This window comes from Fringilla coelebs (assembly GCF_963513975.1).
Source record: "Fringilla coelebs genome assembly, chromosome: 9".
In the NCBI taxonomy this organism is placed as follows: domain Eukaryota; kingdom Metazoa; phylum Chordata; class Aves; order Passeriformes; family Fringillidae; genus Fringilla; species Fringilla coelebs.
Genome location: NC_140067.1, coordinates 6,372,668 through 6,398,902, shown reverse-complemented (window position 1 = coordinate 6,398,902; position 26,235 = coordinate 6,372,668). Strand labels below are relative to the sequence as shown.

The 26,235-nt window shown below is 38.2% G+C and overlaps 1 protein-coding gene across 2 annotated transcripts in view; it reads right to left on the bottom strand.

The window, feature by feature from the left end:
- Positions 1-26,235, bottom strand: part of FAF1 (Fas associated factor 1) — a 152,893-nt gene that overhangs the window by 14,534 nt on the left and 112,124 nt on the right. For both annotated transcript variants that reach the window (XM_084211147.1, XM_084211148.1), the window contains 6 exons: positions 25,526-25,680; positions 16,003-16,139; positions 13,478-13,566; positions 3,975-4,055; positions 3,585-3,662; positions 497-712 (listed from right to left, as the gene is read on the bottom strand). In XM_084211147.1, coding sequence (XP_084067273.1) covers positions 497-712; positions 3,585-3,662; positions 3,975-4,055; positions 13,478-13,566; positions 16,003-16,139; positions 25,526-25,680 — 756 coding nt within the window. The remainder of the gene's footprint in view (positions 1-496; positions 713-3,584; positions 3,663-3,974; positions 4,056-13,477; positions 13,567-16,002; positions 16,140-25,525; positions 25,681-26,235) is intronic.

The following is a 26,235-nucleotide window of genomic DNA, read 5'->3' as shown; positions in this document are numbered from 1 at the left end:
AGATGTAATTATCTACTGGTATTATGTAACAGGTGAATCAGATATTTATTAGCATATACTTAATAGTTCATAACTGGGTACTATCTGATGCTGAGCCTTATTCACAACATCAAGTTGCATCCAAATGGCAAGACCAGAAAGATCAGAAGTACCAGCCCATAACAGACCTAAACAATGAACCACCAGCAGTGTTGATGGAGCTTCCCTCAAAACAGGACGTGAGCAAAGCTGGCTCAGCATATTCAAGTTTTCACTGAATATGGCCCACAATTTTTTCTGCAATGTAGGATTTTTTACAATGTCACTGTAGACAGATTCACAACTCTGTTTGTAATATCTGACAGCACTGGTCAGCCAGCAGCTGGCTTACAGCTTGGCAGCACTGGAACACACCCAGGCACACCTTTTACCTTCCATGCTGTAACCCCCCCAGCCCATCCAACCCACAGGAGCAAGAAGCAGGAGGTATTTATTCCTGAAAGGTGCATTTACTCACATCTCTCCTTGGAAAGGTGCCCAGCAGCTTGTACTCCTCCCAAGGATATCCCTTGGAAGCTACAAAATCAAAGACAACCTGCAGCTTGCTGCTGGCCAGGAAACGCCGCTCAAAGAATTCTCCGCTGGGCGTCCGGATGCGGAGTTTGCTGACAGACTCAGTGCTCTCCTCCTTCGGCTCGGGGGGCAAGGACTGCTCCAGAGACAGCCTGATGGCCTGGGGAAGGAAAAACAACCATTTTTTTCCAATGCCAGCAACAGAAGAAAGGGAGAAAGCTTTTCTATTTGCATTGAAATTTCTTCTTATTTCTTCTAGAACTTCAAGATGCGTCGCAGCGCTCCAGAGCCTTTATATCTCAATGACAAAATAATTTTTATTCACTCCTTAATAACAGCCCACCAGACAACTAATTAAAATAAATCCTTCTTTATAACACATATTATTAGGTCTACAGTTAATGCACGATGGGATACGTAATTTAATCATTTGGCAGAAAGCCTTGGAAAAAAATTGAATGAGGGAATAATTGTCAAGTGGCCAATTGCTTCCTTAAAGGGTATAAATTAAAAGGCAGTAAAAGTATTTCTTTAAAAGCACTTGTCAAATTGCCTTCCTCTTGCAATGGTAATTGACCATTTGCAGTAGACTGGACCCTTAATGGCAGTTCTGAGTGAAAAGAAATATATGCAAGAAATTTACTATAAATAAACTGAAACACTGTTCAAAGATGCAATTAAAACTGCCATGAATGTACAGCAGATACACAGACTGCATATAGAAGTAGGAATTACTAAAGAAGAAAACTGAGAGAAGAGAAATGGGAGCTTGAATATTTAAAGTTGGGGGTAGCAGTAGTAGTAGTAGTAGTAGTAGTAGTAGTATTTGCAAGAAGATAGTTTTAAGTACAGGTGAACTCATTTTCTGCAAGCACTTGCATGAAATCAGCCCTCAAATTGCAATGACACTACATGACAGTCATATGTGCATGAGTGTCCTCCTGCTAACATTGCTGATGTCAAGACTTTAAGGGCAGGACCCAGGTCTGTGTTCTCTGTCCTCTGTCTGTGAGCTGCTACAGCACCAATCCTTTGATTAGAACTTTTAAAATATAAAATTAATGACTAACATTAGACTGCTGAATGAGGTGGGCTTGATTTTCAAGGGCATTTTTGGTATTCATGGGCAGCATCAGCATCTGTCAAAAATGTGATCATACTCAGAAGCAGCCCTGTTACAATAGCACCTCACTTAAGGTAGCACTTAAAGAGAAGGTAAATGAATGGAAGAAGCAGCACAAAAACACTGCCTGCCCCAAAATGCACCTAAAAGGCAATTTTTCAAACTGAAGAGGCAGTCAGGCAGGGATTTACTCATTTCCAAAGAACTTTCAGTATACACAGTTGCTATTTGTGCCTTTGAAAACCTCCCCAAGGTCATTTAGTAACAGAAACTGATAGAGGGTGATTACATTGCAGGGAAAGGACTGGGCAGAAGCAAGATTACAAATGCTTTTAAATAGTCTACTTCTTACACACACACCTCTGAGCAAATTATATCTCAGTATAAATATTTATACATAGAACTTCAGTTCATTTTTGCTCATCTACTATGAGATTATATTTTAAATAGATTCTATTTTAATTTTCTCCCTCTCCATTCTCAACCACCTGCTTACTATCTTGCTGTTTTGACATTTCCCCACACAGTATAACAACAGATGCTACATTATTTACTGAACCCAATCAATTATATTATAGAAAAATAAACAACAGTAGCTCATTAGAGCTCCTTCCTTTGTGCAAAGAGTGCGTCGCTCCCCAAAGTAACCACTCAACATAAAATGGCAATTTACAATGGATATTCTGTACCAGCAAAGCAAGTCACAAAACAATGACATGATAAATCACATTAAAAACTCTTGGACCTGAACAAGCAATTTCAGTTTGTTGATAAAAAGGTGTTCAGTATGTGAAGAGCTCAATAGTCAGATTTTAAAATACAAACTGAACATAAAGCCACTTCTGTAAGTAAACACTGTTGCAAAACAATTCAGTCCAAGTAATCTGTATACTTGAAAATGGGGAGTGTTAGTAAACATTATGGTGAAAATCCCTTTTGTTCTACTAAGCAAACAGATCCCATTATTTTCATTACTGCACTCTGCATTAAAACAGGGAAGCCCAGGTATATTTTGGTAACATGGGCCAGTGTTGCAGCCTTTGCATAAGAAAACCATTTCCAAAAGGCCAAGGTATCAGAAAAGGCTCAGGAGCAGATATAATGAAGCAGAAATAATTATTGTTTCTATGCATGCAAAATAGAAAAGAAAAACACATTTCTTGCTTGAGCCTGAGTGTGAGCTGATTGTGAGCCTGCTCCTGCTGCAGTGCATTCATGTTCAGCTGCTGTTAACCTCACAGAATTGCCATCTCACAACCAGTCTAGACCCTGCAGGGGCCATCTCTGAGAGGCACTGGGACCCTCAGCATTTACCAAACTGAGAGAACCTACAAAATAACAGTTTGAGGAGCAGTACTCTTCACAGCACAGGCTTTCTGTTTTCTTACAGAGACCTAGAGACATAAGGACTTGTTTAAACCCAATTTTCACTCTAAGGATGATTCTGTAGAAGACTGTTCAGAATTTTTTTTATTCTAGATTTTATTTTCTTAGGTTTTTTTAGTAAGTGGATTGTCTCCCACATTAAATTTGGTAACTTGTTTGATCAGAATTGCAGGTAGACTTTGTGCTACTTCCTGGAAAAAATGAAAGGGCTCCATGTTTTTAAAAGGACTGGCTGCAGAAAAACAGGTTAGAGCCTCCCAAAGATTCCAGCTCACAGATCTCCTGTGAGCAGGTCCATCTAATATCTGGCTGTATTTGAGACCCAGATGACAAAACAGAAGAGCCATTAAACAGTGGATGAAAATTATTTAGCTGCACTTTTTTTGTTTCACAGATATATAGTAAGAAATCAATAACAGTAAAGAAAATTAATCACATAAAAAATATGCTTTGAAGTGAAGTTGCAGTGTGTGTTGAACCTTCATGAACTCACAAAGTCATCAGAAAAGATAAAACATCTCACCTCACGTTCCTCCTCCTGCTCTTTCCGGATCTGCTCCAAGCGAAACTGCTCTGCCATTTCTCTCTCTTGTGCTTCCCTCTAAGAAACACAAAGGGCAATCCCACATAAATATATGATAAACACAAATGCAAAGAAATTGCTCAGTGTTCCCATAGAAATTAATATGAGATAGGATACTTATTAAGCAATATTTTCCTGCTATTCCTTTCCCAAATGAAGCCAGGACAGGTTTAGCTAAAAGATGCAATCAAGTCTTGTCCTAGTGACTTTGCTGGTGCCACTCTACAACATGGAGGACTTTAGGGTCTCGTGTTCAGTCCCCTGCAGCACAGAGCATTCCCAAACCCCAAAGGGTTCCCATCCCAAGGGTCTCTCTGCCCCTGCACACACCTTGGCTCTGTCAGCCTCCAGTGAGATGCGGTACGCCTCGTCCTGCTCTCTCTTCACGTTTTCTCTGGCTTCACGTTCATCCTAAAGGGGAAAAAAAAGAAAACAAAATCAAATAGTGGACCAGTATGATAAATATCTTTATGTTCCTCAGCACTCTTTAATCCCAGTGACTTCAACATCACCCAGCTACCGCTAGGAGAAACACATTCAGAGGTGACTCAAGGGTGACTGTGGCTTTAGAAATTCTGACTGCCTGAAGCTTTGATTCAGTGGGCAGGTAAGGAAATGGCAATTAGCCCTGGCCTAAGGGCTGGATGAGGCACCCAGGCCCTGCACTGAGGGCCATGGCAGGCACAGAGACCTGGGGAGGAGCAGCCTCCAGTGGAGGGGTCACTGCACAGGGGTGTGGGCTGGAGCTGGGGGAAGATTTCCCTCCAGCATCCAACAGTCTGGATAGTTTTGTAACAGGGAAGTGTGGTTTGATGCTGAGACTGGATTTTCATTGACTCTCTACTCATACTGACAGTGGGTAATGGCTGGTCCTGACAGAGAAAGCCCAATCCCAGGTTCTTCCTGGGTCAAAAACCCCTCAGCAGGGTCCATCCAGGGTCACGACTATCAAACATCATCCAGAAGCCTCGATTCACAATGCTGAATATTATACAAAGATGGGAAAGTAGCAGGTCCTGCTCTGATGTATCTCAAATGGATGGATGCAGGCAAGCAAGGAACAGGAGGTTACCATGCCAGCAAAAAGTATCTTATGAACAATCACAGCACAAAAACATAAAGGTTTACTAAAAACACACAAATGACAATGCAAGGCATCGTCCACACAGTGGAGGATCAAAGAGTGGATATCCCCAAAAGCTGGAATAACTGCACTGGGGTGATGTCAAATAAAGCCAAGTGTACAATCAATAGCTTCATACTCTGCCTCTGTAGCAGAGACAGTGGCTGCTCCCCTGTGCTTACTTGTCTTACATCTCATAATTCACCCAGAGCCCTGCAGAGGCTGCACTGGTCCCTACAAAAATCAATAGGATTTAGCTGTGAGACTGCTGGTGGGCTCAGCAGGGTCTCCCCTGCAGTTCCCAGTAACACAGCACCTGCACTGGGGCTGTCCTGTGTTTCACAGAAATTAAAGTCTACTACCTGCTGCTTCTTGAAGAATTATATAATCTTCTTATTCAGCTGCAACATTTATTCCACATAAAAGAATCATTTTGCTAAGTGATCAATCTTCTCCTTAAAACATCATTATTTGGCAAAAACTCAATTCTGAATGGTAGAAGCTCATGCAAACTGTAATTATCACAACATTCAAACATACCAAGATGTTCCTCAGAAAAACCCTCTAACATCTCAGTGGTTAAATCTCTAAAGTAGAATGCAAACACAGGAGGAAAGGACAAACTGCTGGGAAAACTGCACACTTCCACATGGAACTCAGCATAATCTTTTCAGAGAAAATTCTTCTTCCTTACAGAAACAGGACCCAAATTTATTCTACAATCAGTGTGTCCTGAATTTCATTCCAAGATTTAGAAACCATCACTTTATTCAGCAGAACCAAAACACGAGTAGAAGTAATTCTTGCAAAATGCAAAAAAGGACAATAACCACCAAATAACCCTTCCCCTTCCTGGCTACCTGACAAGTTTTAGTTACTCTGCTCACAGAACTTGAACCTGGTAGCAAAAACCACCCTACATGAATATTCCATTTTTGAGACGAGGAGGCGTTGAAATAATTAAACAGCTCCCATTTTTATGTTTTCCAAATAGGAGGAAAGTTTGTTGAATACACAGAGGTTTTCCCATTTCTTCTCACAGATGGAATATAATAGTAAAGAAAAAAAAATTTGTGCTTTTTATACTGAGATTTTTCATAAACATATTGAAATTTTATCTTAGAATAGTGAGAACCAAAATAACCTTTCCAAATCAGCTCACTAAAGGAAGATGACTTGAGGTTATCTGCCAGAGGACAAGCCTTTAAAAAATATTTAGAGTTATTTCAGAGAGAACTTATTCAACTTTGATTTTTTTTGACTCCATGCATCACACCTAAGTCCACACATTGAATTTCAAAGTCCACACAAGTCCAGTAATGCCCAAAAGAACTCTGAAAGATTAGATACAACAATTGCAACTACAGGCTCTTCTCCATCAAAGATTGCTAGAACTAAGATAGAGTTACTGTAGTTTATAAAAAAAAAATTCAAAAATATTGATGTTATAGATTCTACAACTAAAATTGAAACATGAATTCCAGACATTAAAAAAAAGTTAAAATGCTTTCTTCCCTATTCATTGCAGTTATCATCATCCTAGAAGTGGATTATGAAAAAGATGTCAGGAATGTGAAGAATTACCATGCATGACTGCCCGGTCCTCATAAAAATATGTGAGTCACATCTAAAAGTAAATGACTGCCACTGAGCCCTACACCTCACTGAAATAATACTGTCCTTACTGAAACAGACCTTAAAAACAAGCCTGGAATCAAGAGCTCTTTGGCTATGCAGCAGATGTAATCCCATGCAATCTCTTTGTACCTACTTCTGTGTTAATACTTCTGTTTGCTAACACTGCTCACACTCAACAGGAACCAACTCCTCCAGAGATTTTACGGCTAAATTGTGGTATTGTCTGGTGCAGAGTTACACCTTGGACAAATTTTAAACATTGCACGAAGCAGTTCTCCCTTTTGTAATGCAGTTTCTTATCTTAGTCATCTTTTCCTCTAGAGAAGGATGAGGATGTTTCAAGTTCACCAGAAAGCAACAAAAGAAACTCACAGTAGTGACAGGAAAAGCAGAAGAAAATATTTTGCAGAGAATCTTCCACCGCACTAACGAAGAACACGTCAAGAGTAATCATGCCACTAATAATTAATATAAAAAAATTCAGAGGTGTTATCCATGAATAAAATTTGAGGCAGCTGACAGCTTTCCTGTTAGACCCTACATAAACTGCAGTCATTATTGATGGAACATCACTAAATGCATCTCCACAGTGCTTTTGCAATGAAGGCAGAACTGGCACCTTCCTTATTCAGGAAATCAAAGTACAAACAGACATGGCTTATCCTGGGTCACTCAAAAAGCCTTTATCAGAAGCAGGGGAATTCCACAGCAGTGACTGAAGGCTGGTGTGAATGCAAACCATCCACATCCCAAGGCTTTGGGGCTAGAGACAAGGGGACAACACTCCTTGGCACCTAAAAAGGGGAGAAGTCACAGATTTCTGCTTTCCTATTTTGACAATGAGACAATGGGAGGACATACATTTAATGGAAGGTTGGAAATCTGAAAAAATGCTTTTATTCACAGCATATATTCTTCAGCTATGACTTTACTTTGCTATTCTGCTTCTTAGAGATGTCTTAGAGAGTCAACCCAAAAATATCAAACACTTATGAGATAGCTACAATTGACCAGAGAAAACCTTCTCCTGAGGAATATCCAGTGCATCAAGACTAAGAAAAACTGACAGATAAGATCAAGAAAAAATTTAGGATAACTCTTTCATATAATTATTTCCTAAACCATTTGTTGAAGTTAATCCTGAAATACCTAGTGACAGGCATTTTCAGATGCAGGATGATGGACAAAGAGGGGTTCGTGACTGAATTTAGGACAGCAGGTTCTACAAGTTAAAAATATTCCACTTTTTGAATGGGATATTTTGCTGGAAAAGTCAGCATTGACCATTTTGGCCTTTTTTCCCCTATTTATTATTGTCATTTCTGAAGGTAGGATTTAATGATTTAACCCCAGGAATCAGCTTTGCACCTGATTTGTGTCAGGGAGCTGTGTTATATTATTAAGAAAGAAAGAGAGAAAGAGAGAAAGAGAGAGAGAAAGAGAGAAAGAGAGAGAGAGAGAGAGAAAGAGAGAAAGAGAGAGAGAGAGAAAGAGAGAAAGAGAGAAAGAGAGAGAAAGAGAGAGAAAAAGAAAGAAAGAAAGAAAGAAAGAAAGAAAGAAAGAAAGAAAGAAAGAAAGAAAGAAAGAAAGAAAGAAAGAAAGAAAGAAAGAAAGAAAGAAAGAAAGAAAGAAAGAAAGAAAGAAAGAAAGAAAGAAAGAAAGAAAGAAAGAAAGAAAGAAAGAAAGAAAGAAAGAAAGAAAGAAAGAAGTGTATTTACAAATGCTGAATGCCCATCTGAAAGACAGTTCATTTCACTGAACCACTCCTGAAATTAAAATCTGCAAATGCTTAAGGCTATTCATGGGAGTGTTAAAGAGAAACACCCCTTTGTCCAAACAAACCAGTGCAAGAAAGGCATTAATTTGACTCACTAAGATGACAGACTTGCACATTGTAAAACTTAAACATACATGATGGGGAATAGATGGCAGGAAAAAGTGTACACAGAGTGTGTTGGGTGTATGGGAACGACAAGGACAAAGCAAATGGATGTTTTGGTGGTGGCAGAACCACAGCAGAAGGCAGGATGGGGCAGGGTGAGGGGCAGAACAGCACAGAACCATCACAGGATCCTGCCTGTCCACACTGAAGGCTGAAAGCTCAGTTCCAAATTCCAGGTTTGGAATTAACTCGAGTGACAAAAAGAAAACCAAACCCAAAATCTTCAAGGAGCCTGCAGTGCCTTTCTGTGGGAAAAGAGCCAGCCAGTCCTGACACACCTGCCCAGTTGGGCTGAATATTCACTGACTGGAGCCATCAACATGTACAGCATAAAAGCCACAGGGACTAAAGATATTTTATTTCCCTTCTTTCTTTCTTTCCTCTGCCATTGCCTTGCATTTTGCCAAGGCTCCAACCATGCTGAAAACTCTTGAAGGCAGCACTTACACCCACTGGGGTGTGTGCAGCCAAGGGCTCCATGGGAATGCTCAATGGGCTGTGCTATCATATTACAAACACAAAATCAGAACAATTAATCAAACAAATTTTGATTACTGTAGTTTAATAAGTTATAACTAGTAATAATTAGTAAATGTGCTAATTAGATTCTTGAGGGGTTAAATCCCAATCTTTGCTAGATGGCTGTCACCACCATAATGCTTTTGTGCTTTGGAATTTAATGAATTTTGTGTATTCTAATAATCTCTTGTTTGTGCAAATACTATACACGATGATACACATGACAGTGTTAGATGAAACACAGATTATCCAAGGTATTCAGATGCCTGATTTCTAGTGATATATATCAGAGCTTCAGTCCTTAGCAGAAATTTCAGAGGTCTCTTGCAGAGCTGATGGGAGCACTTTCCCTACATTTGACAGCAGTGAGGCAGAACAGGAGGAAAAGACATGGTGATAGCAGGCTTCTCACAGCACAGCTATGAAAATATCACTTGGTCACTAAAGCCCTAAAGTAGCAGGGAAAAGAGAAAAAAGAATTTATGCTGCCATTTTGGAGTTTTGGTTTTCCTTCATGTGTTCTTTAAATCCCCATCCAGATATTGGTGAGGAAGGACCTACGTTTTCCTCAAGCTCTAGATTTAGCTAGGAAAGAGATGTCACCCAAGAACAGAGAGGAAGGATGGTCACTCTTCAGGCCTACAGTTTTCTACAGCTTTTCTTCAGTCAGTCTGCTTACAGCAGTTTTTCCAGTTTAAAAATTCTTAAGTGTCTCTCTATCACACTACAGAGCTGGCAGACATAGTTTAAAGTGAAAGGTTTCAATTGGTATTTGTAAAAATAAGAAGGTCTCTGAAGCAACTGTGGGTATTTCCACCTTGATGTCTAATCCAAGAGCAGGAGTGCTGGTGTTGCATAATGACAAAAATATACACGACCAGAGACCTACTGTTACTTAAATGTGGACAAGTTGGACCAGCTGTGTAACAGTCATTTCTTTTACAGTAATAAATGTTGACAGCAAAAATAAAAAATGCATTACTGAGGCATCATCAAATGAGCCCTGTCATTACATGGAAACTCCGCCCTGTATAAGCTTGTCAAAAAGTGTTACTGTAATCCTTTGAGAAGCCTCCTCCTCAGGCAATGAAGAAAAAATGTTGAGGATCAGCCCAGAACAGGTGTGTTGTGCTGTAATGCCAGGATTTAATCACAGATCTCTTCACATTAATCTCACAAAGGAACAACCTGGGATCTATTTGGGCCCATCACGCCACGCTGAGATGATTATTTAACTATCCAACTGAAGCAAGCAAGCTCACATGGTGCTTAAAAATGGACATTCCAGGGCGTAGAATATTTTACAACTATTGTTTTCCTAAGCTCAGCACCAGGCATTGACACTCAAGAGGAACTGATACCCAAGAGGAACTGATACTACACACTCTTTTCAAAGTCAGTGTCTGAAAAATCTCAGTGCACACCTTGATTAACAGTGGCAGAAGCTGGTTATCCCTGCTCTGAGACACCCTCTCTTGCCTGCAGGAGAAAATCCTTAATGACATTTATTCCCTCTGCAAAACCCCACTGCCTGAACAGGTCAACTCCTGTAGTGTTGACCAGGGGAGCAAACATGGTTAGAAAAAGAAAATATGTTTTAAATGCAGGAAATCATTTGTGCAGCTGCAGAATAACTCTGCATACACAGCTTGAGGTTAGAATTCAGTCCCCAGTTCTGACTGCACTGGGAAAGGTGGGGCTGTATCCTGGCCTCACTGGTGATGGTCACTGAAGCCACAACTGAATTATCCATTGGTCACTTCTAATCAGAAGAGCCCTGTGAGCCCACCAGTGTGCTGCTAATCCAATTTTGCTGTTTGTGGTTTATCTTACAGAAATTTTAGGAGCAAAATTATAAAAACAGACACCTAAACTGTGTGTGTACAATGGCACATCAACAGCATGGCCCAAAAGAGGCAGGAGGTTTCCAAAATGTCATCTGGCCAACACAGCAACAGCCCATGACTGACCCAGGAGCCTGGAGAGGCAGGGAAAAGGTGGGACAGCAGGCTGATCTCCCTTGAAGGGAACTTGGGAGAGAAAACAGGTGCAGAAGTTACACACCAGGACAGGCATGTTGGGTTACTGTGAGTACACATGTGCACCCCAATGCTTTTAAGGTATTTCTTTGGAGATTATGTAAGAGCACAACACACAAATCTAAAAATTAAATTCAACTGCTAGTTAAGTGATGGTATTTTAGCACTTGACACTAAAAAAATATGCAAGAGATTTGCCCCATTAAAATCTTATGAGGCTAAATTGGTAAATTTTACCAATACATGGATACAAAAGACAGGATTTAGCTAAGCATACTATTATTGCCAGCAGCTAATGAGGTGGCTCACTCAGGTGAGGTAGGTTGGTAAAGCTGCTCTGAGCATCCCACCTTCACACCTAGCAGATGCTCAGTGACTGGGAGCTGCCTGTAGCTACAGCCAACATCAGCTGAACACCTGGAGCAGCAGCTGGAGTGGCACCAGCCCCCCTGCACCCAAATAACCATCAGAGGGCACTGCAAAACACACTGTGCCAAACAGGATTATGCAATGGCTGTGCTGGAAGCTTTCATGTGCATGAGAATTTCAGCTGCATAAACTCACTCATTACTGACTTCATGCTGTCCTTTCCAAATGTTTCCAGTTCTGGTTCTCTCTCACACACACTTCTGTTTACAGCAATGCTACACTGATGACTCCTCTTTTTAAAGCACAAAAGAATTTTCTGCTTATCTTCTTGTGGTTTTATGATGACTTATTGTTGCTATTAAGAAAACAGTAACAGAAACCGGACTCTGGATCCTGTTTGCTATTGTAATATTTGGGGAAAAATTGCAACAACTGCAGTAAGATCTTAAGAAAGAAAAGGTGTTGATGTTTGAACACTTGAAGTTGTCAAGTACAAGGCTTACAGGAAAGCTACATGTTATGTAGCTAACCACAAAAAGGCAATATTTTGTTTTCAGGCTGAAGCCCTCTGTTGAGTACAGACAGCTTGTCAAATACTCCCTCTCTGGAATAGTAATTTCATAAAGCAAGGTTATTTTTTTGTTTTGAAAACTTCCTGCTTCGAAGGCAAAGTGTCCGAGATCACCTTTTCAGTGTGCTTGTAACGAGTGGAGCCAAGGTATAAGTAAATATCCTATTTGTGTATAGAACCCATAGTGTCTGGAAAGCTGCCCCCAAAGTTTATGAAATTTTCCATCACTTTTCTGAATGTCAAAGTGTATTAGAAAAAGCTCCTGTTGGGAAGAAATGTCACCAGTGCCTTCAGTGACAGAAAAACAAAAGACAACAGAGGACTTGGACAAAGGTAGATGTTGGAGAAATGTATAAAAATCTATTTCCCATTCTCCCTAGATAGGCAGGGCACTTGGGGAAAGAGGCCAGGAGACAACAATCCCATGTGGGGACTGGACAGTCACTGTCACTGCTCTGGGCCGCCCAGGGAAGGACAAAGAGCAGCCCAGGACAGGAGCCAGTTCCTGCTTCTGGGTCTGGTGTCCCGTTCCTCACTCTGTTCCAATCCTATCACTTCTACTTTCTTCTCCTGTCCCTCCTATGCCTTATCTCCCTGACTTTATATGCTTCTGTTTCCCTCAGTTTTCTTCCTTTTCATCAGCTTTTATAGTTTTTAATTCTGAACCTCTCTTGGAGCTCATCTGTGATGTCAATTTCACCTTCTTACTAAAGCATTAAAAAACCTCCCATACTCACAACACTCTTGTTAAAATGCAATAAAAAATTCAGTTATACTGTGCCTTGGATTTTTGTTGTAATCCTCACATTTAAATTTGTGTTCAGTATTAACAAAATTAAAGTCAATTTCTTTACCAGTGAATTACAGGTAGCATAAATAAAGAAGAAAAAGTGAATGACAGATAATGTGCTTTCATATTATAGTCAGTAAATCTTGTACTAATGAGATACAAGACTTAAATGTGAAGAATGTGTTTCATGAATTACTGTCAATCAATGTCTATACAACAGGATAAGAATAATCTTGAATGGCAACACACCTATTATTACAAATTCCTATGAACTTCATTACTTAAAAATGTCACTCTTCATTTATAGAGTAACAGATAAAGATCTTTCAGCTGTGCAACTCACTTTGCTTCTGTGTAATTGAAACAGTGGTTTTGAGAAGTCTTGTAATCATTTATGCATTCTGCATCACTCTGAGTGGTGGTTCAGTACTGGGGTACTGGTTAAAGTTGGTTCCAGTCCCCTTTTAAACAGACACATTTAAGATATATTAATCTATTTTTGTTTTCTACCTATGACTTGGAGCTGGTCAGTGGCAAAAAAATCGAATAATTTTCCTTGTATGAGCATATTAAGCTCTATAATATCACTATAATGTAACCAGTCACTGGTGACTAATGTTCAGAAAAAGGAAAGAAACTGAAAATGTCAAGACCAAAAAGGAGGAGTTGTTCTGAGAGACCCAAACACACAAAGGAGACTTTACCTTTTTAACTTCTGACAACAGAAGAGACACTAAAACACATCATACCCAACTCCACTGGCTAAAGAAACATCTGGTTAATTTACATGCCCAGTGATTAGTGGAAGCCAGGAGGTATCTGCAGCAACTTTCAGTGCTCACCTCATCCTTTATGTCTTCCTGCTGCTGGGCACTGAAGATCTCCATTGCAGCCATCAGCCTCATCATTAGCTCATCCACTGTTGTGTTACCTAGCAACAAAGGAAGATAGCTGAACTTCATTTCATTAAAGTTATTAAACAAAAAAGAAATCATTTTAGAATTAATCCATAAGAAATAGACAGACTAAAAAAAAAAATAGGATGAGTAGGAAATGCAAATATCTCAGCAGAATGCTTCCAGTTCACCTTTTTACTGAAAACTCAAAATTATTTTTACAAAGGTTGATCACAGGTTAAAATTTCAGATGGTGCAAATCTGAACAATTGCTTTTATGCTGGCATAAATTAACTCTATTTGTCTTTTAGTCACTGATGTTAAAGGAAAGCAGTAGATCTAGGATTTCCTTATGTGAAATTGATTTTACAGTTTTAGAATTCCCAGGGAGACCAAAGCAACTGCTCAGGCAACACAAGGAAGGATATTGGCAGCAGCACCCAAGTGGATTGGTTCAAAACAATGGAAAACACACAAAACAACAATTGAATGGATGTGACAAAATAGATCCATGTTTTATTTGGATGTAATTAGTAATAAAATTTCAAATACTATATTTTCTTCAGTCTATTTACTTGCCAAAAAACTTGCAAAGCTACTGAAGTGGAAAATTCTGTCATCCATGTGTGTATCATGAAATAGAACACATACATAGGAAAACAGATACCCTCCCATGTTTTCCTTCCAGCATGCCTCCAGTCTTCATTAAGACTGAAAGATTACTTTAATTTCTTACCAAGATGCATTCTTTGGTTTCTCTTTCTAAACTGAAGACTAAACTACCCATTAAAGCCACTTGTCATAGTAGTTAAAAGATCTTAAACCATGAGAAATGGTCACAAACTATGAAGTCCTAACATCTGCCAGCCCAAACAGCTGTTGGACCCCAGCAGAACAAGTACCACTAAAGAAAACAAGACTGCCCCCATAGTTCCCAACCCCAGGAAAAAAGTAAAAATCAAAAGCAAACTAAGACAGTCTGCATTTCAATAAACACCAATGGGGTCTTAGGTTTCTATATAGTTGTATCTCTTCTGTCAACATGCCTTCTCACCCAGCCCTGAAAGGCCCTCATTGTTCCCATTTCTAACATTTGCTACCTTAGCAGAAAATGTTATCCCACATGCTACAACATGCAGGACTTCAGAGGCTACCATTCATTGAAGCAGTATTGTTAAAAGATACCAAAAGTGTCCCCATTCCTGGGAAAATAACAAGCAGAGATTGTGTGATTTTTGTTAAAGGATGAATTTAAGTAAGGCTACAATGAGTGATTGTTTTAGTTTAGTGCAAAAGATTGCAGAAAACCTGACAAATCATTAAAATTTAACTCAGGCCATTAAATAATCTGGATTAAGCTGCATTGTATTATGACTTTGAATTGTTGATAAAGTAGTTAAGTAATTTAAGTCAGTAGCACCACTGACTTCAGTGGGATGGCAAAGGTTCTGAACTGAACTGCAGAGTCAGAAAACCAAGCTATTTATAAGATTATTTCTATGAAATAACCTATCAAAAGGTTTTATAAATTACAGGCATTCATACCATGAATTGGTGTTGTGCTGTACCTTGCACTGAGGAGACAAAATCCATGCAAAAATTAACCATTTTGTCCACAGGAAGGAACATTGCAGATTCCTCAAGAAAATTATTAATCCCAGAGGCAAAAATAAACACTAATGCCTGTCTGCGAAAGGCAGCACTTCCTGAGGCTGAATTTCCTCAGGAAAATAAGATTACAATAAAGATTTCCAGATATAAGCAATAAAAAAAATGAGGACACTATCATGAAGGCAAACTTGTGGAGAAAGCAGAAGAAATGAGAGGCAGCCATTCTTTGATGTGCTCTAATTTGAAGAGTTACTGAGAGCAGCAGTCAGAGGGCAACACTCCACATCTGAGTCAAATTGCTGTCAGTGAAATCAGAGCAATGGTTACACCAGAAAGAACTGCTCATGTCAGCCAGAAAGTTTCATTTATGTGAGATTATATTAGGAACTTCAATCCTAATCTCCCGATTTGGGGGTCTTGATGCTGCAGGCAGGTCTGAAAAAGCAACTCCTGTCCAAATATTAGCAACAGGAGCTCAGGTATTAACAAGGAACCAAATGCATTCTGGCACTATGCAAAAAAGTGCAGCCAAGATCTTCTGGAAATCAGGAATGTATCTGGGTATTATTCTGGAAAACTAAGTATAGCTCCTTATTTAGGAAATTAGGCTTCCACTTAAAAAAAAAAATAAAAGAAAAATGTAAACTATAATTCTACTCCAGTCATGGCAACTCCAATCTCTAACAACATGATAATTAATGCATTTTTGAGTAGCAGATAATTATACCCTGACAACTTATAGTGTGCTTTGTGTAATAAATGAATATTCTGGACATCTTAAAAGAGAAACAGTTAGCAAAGACCTCTTAGAAAAGTTTCCATAGCCACATAAGGAGTACCTGCAATAAAAAGAACTGTACCTTGTATTACATTCAACACTTCATTGGATGATCGTTTTCCCATAATAATTAGGAAAAGTGGAAATTGGTCTGTCTTCTGAGTTCGAATGGTTTGGGCTACAACACTCCCAAAATGCCTAGTGCACATTGTCAGAAACCTGGTGGGGGAAGAAAAAGAGTTAACATTGTAGAGGATCTTTTGAAGTTAAGTTTAAAAAAATAATTATGCTAAATTCAGCAGTTTAATTGCATGTTACCTACTCTTTAACACATTCTGCATTCAGTTCTAGAGCTCTTTATCTCTTTTTATGACTAAATTATTCTAATATTTACAAACATGATAGGATCCAGGTTGTCTAAATTAAAACAATTAACAATTGCTTGAGACAATGATTTATTTCATGGGGAATTCCATTTCCTGTTACACTATGTGAAGACTATAATTCAAAACTACTCCCCAAAATAACAATGCTGAATCAATTGTTTAAAACTTCTAAAGAGAAACTAAGTAGTGCAACAATCTAATAAACATGGTGAAGTATAAAAATAGTAAATTTCATATGAAAGCATAATTTAATAATGAAAGATCAAGAAATTGGTTTTATCAGTCACAGAATTAAAACATGGTACTTCAGAATTGTATTTTCTTTTGTACCAGTGCCCTGCCAGTGACACACTTAGCAGTGTGGTCTAAAAAACAATAATTCTAAGCTTTTGACCAAAAAAAGCTCTTAGATATTAGCATACAGAAGTCTAACATTAGTATTCTTAACACGATCTTGAATAAATGAAAAAACTGATAAAGCTTTTCTCTTCCATTAAAGGACTGTTTGAAATTAGCATTTCTTTCAAGAGAAAAGGGTAGCTTATGATATGTTTTCAGATCTGATGGTAAAAAGTAAATGTCATAATAATAATGAATTATGAAAGACCAAATGCAAATATAGAATGCTTTAATAAGATCCAATTTAATAAAGTCTGTAAAAATAATGGACTTTTAATAACACGGGTCACAAAAGGCAAAACAGTGGAAATTCTGAGGACTAGCCACTGGTACAGGCTTATTAATTCTTAATTATGTTCATGAAAGGCAACTTAAATCGTGTGTTTTCTTATGCCTTATGATAATATTTTAGGTAACAACTACTCTGAAATGTATGCTCTAACTGCAGAGCCAAGTCCCGTTGTCACATGCATTAGAAGCCAAATCTATTTGAAAAGACAAACTGCATTACAATGTCAAGTGCTCCAAGTAATTTCTTCTCAAAGTAACTGAAAAGATTCAAAATTGTGACTTTTAAAATCAATATAAATATATTGTATCCAATAAAATAGCTAAAAATTGATAAGTCTGAAAAGAACAGCATTGGGCTTATTTGAGGTACCTGAAGTACTAAAAAAAAATCTCTCCTCAGACAGAATTTAGTTTTGGCTGTAGTTGGATGGAAGGCAATGGGTGGGGGTGGCAAGCAAGTATTTCAAAGCCATAAGTGTTACTCCCTGATTCTCTGTATTTTTCAACTCAGAACAATCAGACACAAAGAAGACATCAAAAAGCTGAACAAACTCTGCTCTGTCAGAAACAGAGACACAGACATGTAACATCTGGGAAGGATAAAACAGCATCTGTAAATCTGGACCTATCAACTCTGCAGATAAATAATGGCTTTTGATGTGTTCCTTTCAAGGTGGGAACAGGTAAGTGAAATGTTGGCCTGACAGAACTCAGTGGTGATCCTCCACAGCAAAATGAAAATTACTTATGTGAGTTCAAGGTTTCACCCCTGGAAGCAATAAAGACAGTGGACAATTGAACTGAATTCCTAGACTTGTGTATAAAACTGTGTTACACAGTCTTCAACACAGCACAGAAGAAAAGCCCTCAAGTGTCATGGAAAACCAAAGTGTTTAACTAGGAGTGAAGAAGTGATATAGAGAATAATGCTAGAAGGAACAAAACTGAAGAGACTCCTACAGTCCTAGTTGTAGTGGTCAAAGGTGTTGGTTTGTTAATTTTTTTTTAAAGTATATTTTGTATTTAGTCAACCAATAACTCAGTCCAAAAATATGCTTTTGTAGGTATAGGTTTTGCATGCAGAGAATTCTGAATGAAGAATTATTTTTTTTTCCTTTTCTGCCTTTACTGATTTTGTATTTGTAGACCTTTTTACTTTCAGATTCATAACCAGAAAAAAAGGGAAAAAAAAGTCCCCTCTGTGCTAATATTTTCTGTTAGAAGTGAGCAGGACCAAAACAACTTGGTGCCATATCCAGTATCTTACTCTGTACATCACTTACAAGGGATTTTCTCACTTTCATCTAAACAGAAGTGTGCCAGATCTCTCAGTGGCATCTCCAGAGCAGCCAAAAAAAGGGTCTGTACAGCCCATCAAAGAGACAGATGTCCCTCCAGGGAAAAGAGTTGCATCTTGCACACTGTAGTGTGCTCCCAGAATGGGCAGAGGCACACTTGGTGCTGCATTTTGAATACTTCTTGTATGATAAAAAAAAAAAAAAATTAAAAAATTGCAAGCTCTCATTGCTTTTCTTACCCTCTCCCCAGCACCTTAATGTTATTTAACAATTGTATTAGCAAATGTCTAGTGCACCTAAGGTCAAATTCTCTTCCATAAAGAAAGAAGTCAGCTCTCAAATGTATGGAAAAATGCATTCAAAATAAATACTAAAAAATTCATAGTATTTTAGATCTTCATAGTATTCATAGCATTCTAGATTTTCTTTACTTTCTGTAACAACAGAAATAACAAAGATCTGGTTATTTGTTACAGTCTTACTCATATAAATTCCTGAAGTTACTTTTTATTTTTATGCACTGAAGGGAAAACTTTGGAAAAGTTTCCTGCTACAATGAGGCCCTTTGGCACATGGTGCCCACTATACTTCTTGGAAAGAACTTTTTAACAGAACAGACTGCACTGGGGATGTTTTTTCTGTATGTTCTTAGCCTAAGGTCCTCCTCAAAAATCAGCAGCAGAAAATTTGACAATCTCTTCTAAAAGACCTATTTCCTTTCAGAACACAAAGTGGATGACTTTGAGCCAAAAAAAGTGTGATTTATTTATGACTAGATAATTTCTAAAGCCAACCTTAAACAGCCTTTAACATTTCAGAAATGGGTTTGGAAGAAAAGTAACTTCTTTACTGAGCATGAGGAAAACAATTATGAATATTAAATATGCAAGGTTTCTGATTATTTTTAATAATAATTATATAATGTGCAAAGTCAACATAAGACTCATTAAAATGTTAATGTAAAAATAACATTTTTGTATTAGGCATTTACATTTTTAAAAGAGTAAAAGCTGAGGTCCTGAATTGGCATATTAAAATAATCTTGCTCTCCATAATTCAGAGTTACTGCCTTACCCACATTGGAAGGATCATTCCTCAAACACAAGGAGCAGCAGACACAAGGCATGTTTTAAAGATATATACAGCAGCCTAAATGAAATTATGTGGGCATCATCTCCAGGATCCACATGCTAAACACCAGATTCAGATGTTAAAAAGAGGATTTTATCCTCTTTATGCAAAAGTAACACCTACATGACTGGGTTATCTATCTCCTCCTAAAACATGGAAGATCTGACTCCCACCCTAAAAGGCTCAACCAGATTAGAAAAATACTTCACAACCCCATTCAGTCTCAACTACAGAACTCTAAAAACCCTTTAATCCATCCTTGGACACCAGGCAAAGTCACTGGTGAAAGTATAAATAAAATATACCTTGGTCCCTTGCTAGAAGACTGCACAAAGAATAGAACATACAAGATGCACTTTCACCATCACCCATGATGTATTGTAGGATTTCCTAAGGAATGTTCAAGGCTTGCCACAGGGAGATTTAATATAGATATTTAATAATAGCCTAGATAAGGACAGACAGTGTGTTTGGTTACTTTAAAAATGTTGGTAAAGTGGAAGAAGCTACAAGCACATCACAAGTCAGAGAATTCAGATTAATCTTCACAAGTCAAAGAATCATCCTGAGAAGTAAAATACAATTGTGTAAGGTCAATGAGAGTCTCCAAACTGGAGGAAAGATGGCACACATCCAGCAGAAGAAACAAACAATAAGAGAACGCAACCAAATCCTTCCTCAAAACAGCCCAACAAATCTGTCTTGCCCACCTGTTCTTCTGCCTTCACCTCTTTTGCACAGGACACAAAAAAGTTTTATTTTTCACCTTTTCTGTTCAACAAGCTTAATCAACCAGGTTGTAGTTCAAGTACAGTGGGATAGAACATTCTTTGAGATTTTGTTTTAGATCGGGGACTTAAAACACATGCTCACAAATCTATCAGTTTAATTCATTCCTTGGGTTTAATAACTATTTTTCTCAGATGACCTTAAAACATTGCTAAAGGCATATAAACTGATGCACTGAAAATCTTGATAACATCAGAGAGGCTGCTTTCTATTTATAGTTGGCTATTATAGACATCCATATCTTCCTAATCACGACCAGATCAAAATGCATTCTCTGCTGATTTTCAGTTTTCCAAATTTGGACATTTTTAGATGACTAACATGAAATTACCTTGAAACACATAAATATTTAAGCAGGGATAGTTTACCTTTTCTGGTGGGTGTATAATAAACAGTTTAACCACCATCTATATACAGGCTGTTTTGTTCTCCATCTAAAGAGACAATCACCTTTTATCCTTTCCCTTTTTTTCCTTCGTTTCAGTGCTATTAGGAAACTATTCACAAGTGCAACCCCGAACAATTCCATGCAGTAATTATGACTAAATGACAAAGAGATGCGAACAATTACCGAGTCCATTTTGAAACCCTACACTAATAAAGTCATTAGATGCTGCCCTTGCCATGAGCCTCCTAAAAGCTTCTGAAGTTACAAGAACACACGGCATTGTTCAGGAGGACAATTGCTGCTGGCAGAATGCAAACCTTGAGTTAAACCATGCTGCAAATTGATCTTGACATTCTGTTAAGACCGCCACTAAAATCAAAAGCAAAGGAGAAAAGGAGAAAATGAGCGGGTGGGATGTAATCATGGAACAGAAGGGTTCCCTCCTCACCTTCTTTCCTCTTCCTCCTCAAAACAAACCATACAGAAAATGACAAACTCGCCTCGTGTTTGAGAACCTTTATTTTTAAAACATTAATTAGACTTCTGACCTGTTTTTATTGACTGGCACTGTATTGCTATTAAAGTAAATTAAATAAAAAACTGAAGAATACAATAGAAAAGGTTTTCACACTGCTCTGTGAAACCTGTTAAGGATTTACTGACTGAAGAACACATCCAACAGTTTTGCAAGCAACATATACAGAATCTGTGGTCACTCCTGAAGAGGCAGTGAGAAATTAACTCACCTCCTCCAGCTCTCACAGACCCCACACCTGCAATATATTTGCTGAAGGATCAAATGGGATTGGGGAGCTGGAGTAATATGGTCAACTGGTCTTCATCCAGGCATGCATCATTCAGTAGGTTAGAATTAAGGGTCAGCAACTGTGAATATGGCTAATCACTTGATGACGGAAATTGTAGGTGAAGACAACCTGCTGCTGAGAAGCACTTTAGTGAATTAACTCTTTCCTAAGCTTAAGCAAAGTGAAAAACTATCATTTGCACATTAAAACTAACAAATACCTGTCATCACAGCAAAACTGGCAACACCTTGAAATACAGTGCCCAAGGGCAATGATATCAAAAGCAAAAAAGCTGCTACAGATTTTTGAGTCCTCGTCTTATGGTTTTGGCTTTGCTTAACAAACACCATGTGTGCTGGAAAGCTCTTAATATTATGCATTATCTGTGTTTGTAAATGCTGTGTGTACAAATATATGTGCATATACATATATATCACTATACATCTTTCCTGGATACAAATATATTAATGCACATTAATTAATTAACAAAACCAGTCAGGCATGTGTTTGCACAAACATACACAGATCTCATGTATATACACATAATTGTATTAGAACAATGCTGTTGACTCAACTCTTTCAAGTAAAAATTGCCAGAACTAGAGCTGTTCATGTCTGGCTCTCCTGCTTGTCCATCCCAGAATCCCTCTGGAAAGCTGAGGAGTTGCCCAGCCCAGGTGATGGCCCAGTGCAGGTGTGAGCTTGGGGTGAGTGGCAGGGCCAGAACTGCCAGCACCACTGCAGCCAAACCCCACTGCCACCGCCCTGACACCTCCCCACAAATTTCTGCTGTCTGAAGGGCCATGGCAGCAATCTTCACTGCTAGCTATTGAAAGAAAACAATGATTTTTAAGCCCATGATTCACCTCAAATTGAGTGGAATATAACAAGAGCTAAAGTTAGAGGTATATGTGTGGCTTTGTGGCCTTTTTCCTCCTTTGACATGAACAGATCACAAGAATATTTCAAAGAGTTGCTCCTTAAACTGAAGTTTAAACTGTAGGAAATAAAGATTTCATGTATGGTCTTTAACAGTAAAAGCACCACATTATTTTCGTTCATGAAGGCTACTTATTTTATTTCCCCTTTAGTATAATGTTATTATGATTAATGAAAAAATTCATAATCACTGAACTTACTCAAACTGCTCCCTTCACTGCAAACCTGATGTCAGAGGCAATTAAAACCCATGGAAACAAAAAAAAAAAACTTCCTCCCAACTTTATTAACCAGACTTCTCCTTCATTTTGACAAAGTAACAGTCCTGCATGGCTGCAGAAAGAAATATTTTAGTACCTGACTCCCAAAGTCGTAATGCTCATGCTCTTGCACTGCTGCTGGCAAGTACCCAGTGCTCTCACACCATTTTACTCCTACCTACAGACTCTCCTCAATCTGTTGCAATGGATATTGGAGATTGAGAGATTCCAGAAGAAATGTGCTATTGTACAGTAGTGCAGGTTTTAAAGCACATTCCTATATCAGTGTCAGCTGACAAACATTAAAAGTTGGGGAAAATGACACAAATTTGGAGCTGGTTTTGTTCTACAGTGTTCAGGATGGACCTTTCATTTCATTAATGAGAAAATTGGGAACAACTGTTAGGACTAATTTTGGAATAGAATTACATCCGTGGATCAAAACATTCAGAAGATTTTTATGGCTTATACAAGGAAAGCCTTTATAGCTGTTTGAATTTACTCATGCCATTCCACGGTGCTGAAACCATGTCTTCATTACTGACATTGTGACTGCTGTAAATCAAGTGGGCCTGATTCCTCTGCTGTTCCACCCTGGCTTTTCCAGCATTTTTACAATGCAATTGGAGGAGTAGAAATTAGTTGCTCTTGGGCTACACCAGCAGGCAAAACCCAGTTCCTCCTGTTGTTGCTGTTGTCTTCTCAGCATTCAAATAAAAAGCTGCATTTAACTGTGTTTGTAGGGCTAGAGAACAGAATGGGCTCCAACACCACTGTCACTGTGTCACAGGAAGGTTAGTGACTGAACAGAGGGACTGAGTATTTATTTATGGGAATGCCCACAGTGCATTGGCGCTTTCCAAAGAGAGAAGGAAGCATCATGCCCCCTCTGAAGAAATCACAGTCTAAGGAGCAGGATGTGACACTAAACACAACTGAGAAATTATTCTAATTCCAGCCAGCATGCCTTGTTTACCCCTGACTATTTTTTGACCTCACTGTTAATATGACAGTTTCTTTGTTGTTGTTAACAGAAAGCAAAAAAATGAAGGCTTAAAAACCCTATCGTCCAGCACAATCAGGGACTGAGTTCATTGAGAGCAGCTATAAAGCCTTAAACAAGCCCTTTATTTTGTGTTTTAAGAAGTGTCATAAGGAGTTAATAGGACACAGCTGTACAGGCTCTTTCTAACAAGCAGCTTCTGTCGCTTTGGTCACCACAGGTGTCTGTGTAACCTGCAAACTCTTATTACTAGTGTATCAAAGTTGTGCTACTTAATAGATTTCTTTAGTAAAACACAACAAAGCAATTACATGGCTGTTGATCGTTAGTCATAAAAAACCCCTCAAACACAGTTTTTCAAAAGAAACTACACTGCAATTTTTTGTCATTGTAAAATAAAAGAAACTAGAGAATTAAATAGAAGAGCAGACAATAGAACAGCAGGTAGTCAACTGAACTTAGCCACTACAGATGGTTTAGAAATAGTGTTTCCTTCTACACCAACTTGTGGGATAAAAGAAAAGGAGGAGGCTCCTTACTGCCCATGAATGGCAATACCAAAAGACTTAAGCAACTTTCCAGTCTATGTATTTGGTCCCATGAAAGAACCTAGATGTTTCTTTTTCCTCTCTTACTTTTTTCTTTTTCACAAACTTTTAATCTGTTTTTGCAACTGCTTTTTTCCATAACCTTTTACACTTCCCTAGAATAACTCAAACTAGAAACATTGCTGCTGATCCCTCCAGTGACAAAATGCAGAAGGTCAAGTGAGGAATTCCTGAGAAACACAAAGTGTCATTTAAAAAGCACATTAGAAAAAGAGACTATTCCATTCTCCAAGGTCACCTCAGTAAAGAAATGTTAACTATCATTTACATAGTGAAGACTAGAAATGCATAAATTATCTATCCTAATATCCACAAGTGAAAGAAACATAAATATATAATTTTCCTTGCTCAATAATCGCTTGAATTGTGTAAAGAAGTGACAACCTTATTCCAGGCCAAATGATTGTTGCATCTTTCAGTCAAAAATTGGAATAACTCTAATTATAGTAATATACATGGGATGTTATCCTGGCAAGACATGATCAGCCATCTTCTGGGTAAATAAAGGTTATAAAATAAGGTCCAAGTCAGAGAACCAAACAAGTCTGATTTCTAAATGTTATAATAATAATAATAGCATTACTTTCAGTAGATCATGATCAACTGACAAATAACTAAAGAAGAGAGAGGCCTTAGTATACCACTAAGAAAATCTGTTGGTAATCTACAAAAGTTGTAGAAGGAGGTGGAACCTACAGTTTTAATTTCTTTACTCACCAGCAAAATCATGGTCTAAGATGAAAGATAGTTTTTATTATATCAAAACAAAAATATCTGAACATTCCCAAAGGAATGTTCTGTAGGAAAACTGTACTTCAAAAAAGTTCATATGAATTGCAAGCATTTAACATTTTGCATAATCTGTTCTTAATACTAATTTACCACATGAATGTTATTTTTTAAATAAGATTTTCATGAACAACAACAGTTATTACCCCAGACAGCTCTCATGCAGTTACATCAACATACACCCAATTAATGCCATGCAATATCATGGCACTGCAGTGCATAACTGTGAAGGCACAGGTTTGAATATAGAACGATGTTTGAAAATAAACTGAAAAAAAAAAAAAAGGGAAATAATTTCTCCAATTGCTTTTTCCTGCACAGGAATAAGAAGTCACTTTGTGATGAACACAAGGCCAGCCCAATTCTCAATGAATGTCAGCCAGCACAGCTCCATTGATCAGCTGAGAACGAGCATGAAATTTTAGGTCAAATAGATATTAAGCACCACAAGATTTGACAGTCAGAGATAAGGGCCTTCCTGAGAAAAGCTGCTCCACTCAGAGTCCAAAGAGTCTTACCTTGCTCTGTTTGCTTCTTTTGTCATGTCCCATGCCCAGGTTATGAAGTTCTGACTCAGGTAGGAAACAATGGATTCAGCACAAAGCATTTGTGAGCAGAAGACGTTGGTTAGTACACTTTCATCATGGTGGAGGTAGATAGCAAGAAGCTTTCTCTGGAAAAAAATGTGAAAAGAGATTAAGTGAAAAGCTCCTGAGGCCATCTACAAAAGTTGCTGCTGCAGATTTGTGTTTTAGTACTCACAACAGAGTTTATCAATGGTGACAAGCATCTCAACATAAGAAATAACCAGGAGATTTCAAGTCAAATGGTCCATCCCTACAAATTTTTAAATATTCTCAAAATCTTCCTAATATTCTGAGTACTAAAATACAATATATTATGTGCTTAGAACATGAAAAACAAAAACCTTATTACCAGATCTAAGAAATGAGTGAATTTTTTTGGCTTGTTGCCCAATAAAAATAATATTTCCATGAACAAGGAACATGCCTCTTGACTGGACATCATCTACCACAAAAAACAGTTATAAACAACCTGAAAAAAATGACAGTGCGTTGCTATCACCACCTCTGTAGCAAAAAAAAGAGGCACTACATGATGAGATGGTGTCTATGGTCTCTTGAAACAAAATATTCTGTGCTGTTCTTCTGGAACCCTATCAAGTAAAACTTGAGCTACACTGCCAGCAGCTGCGTCCCCATGAAAA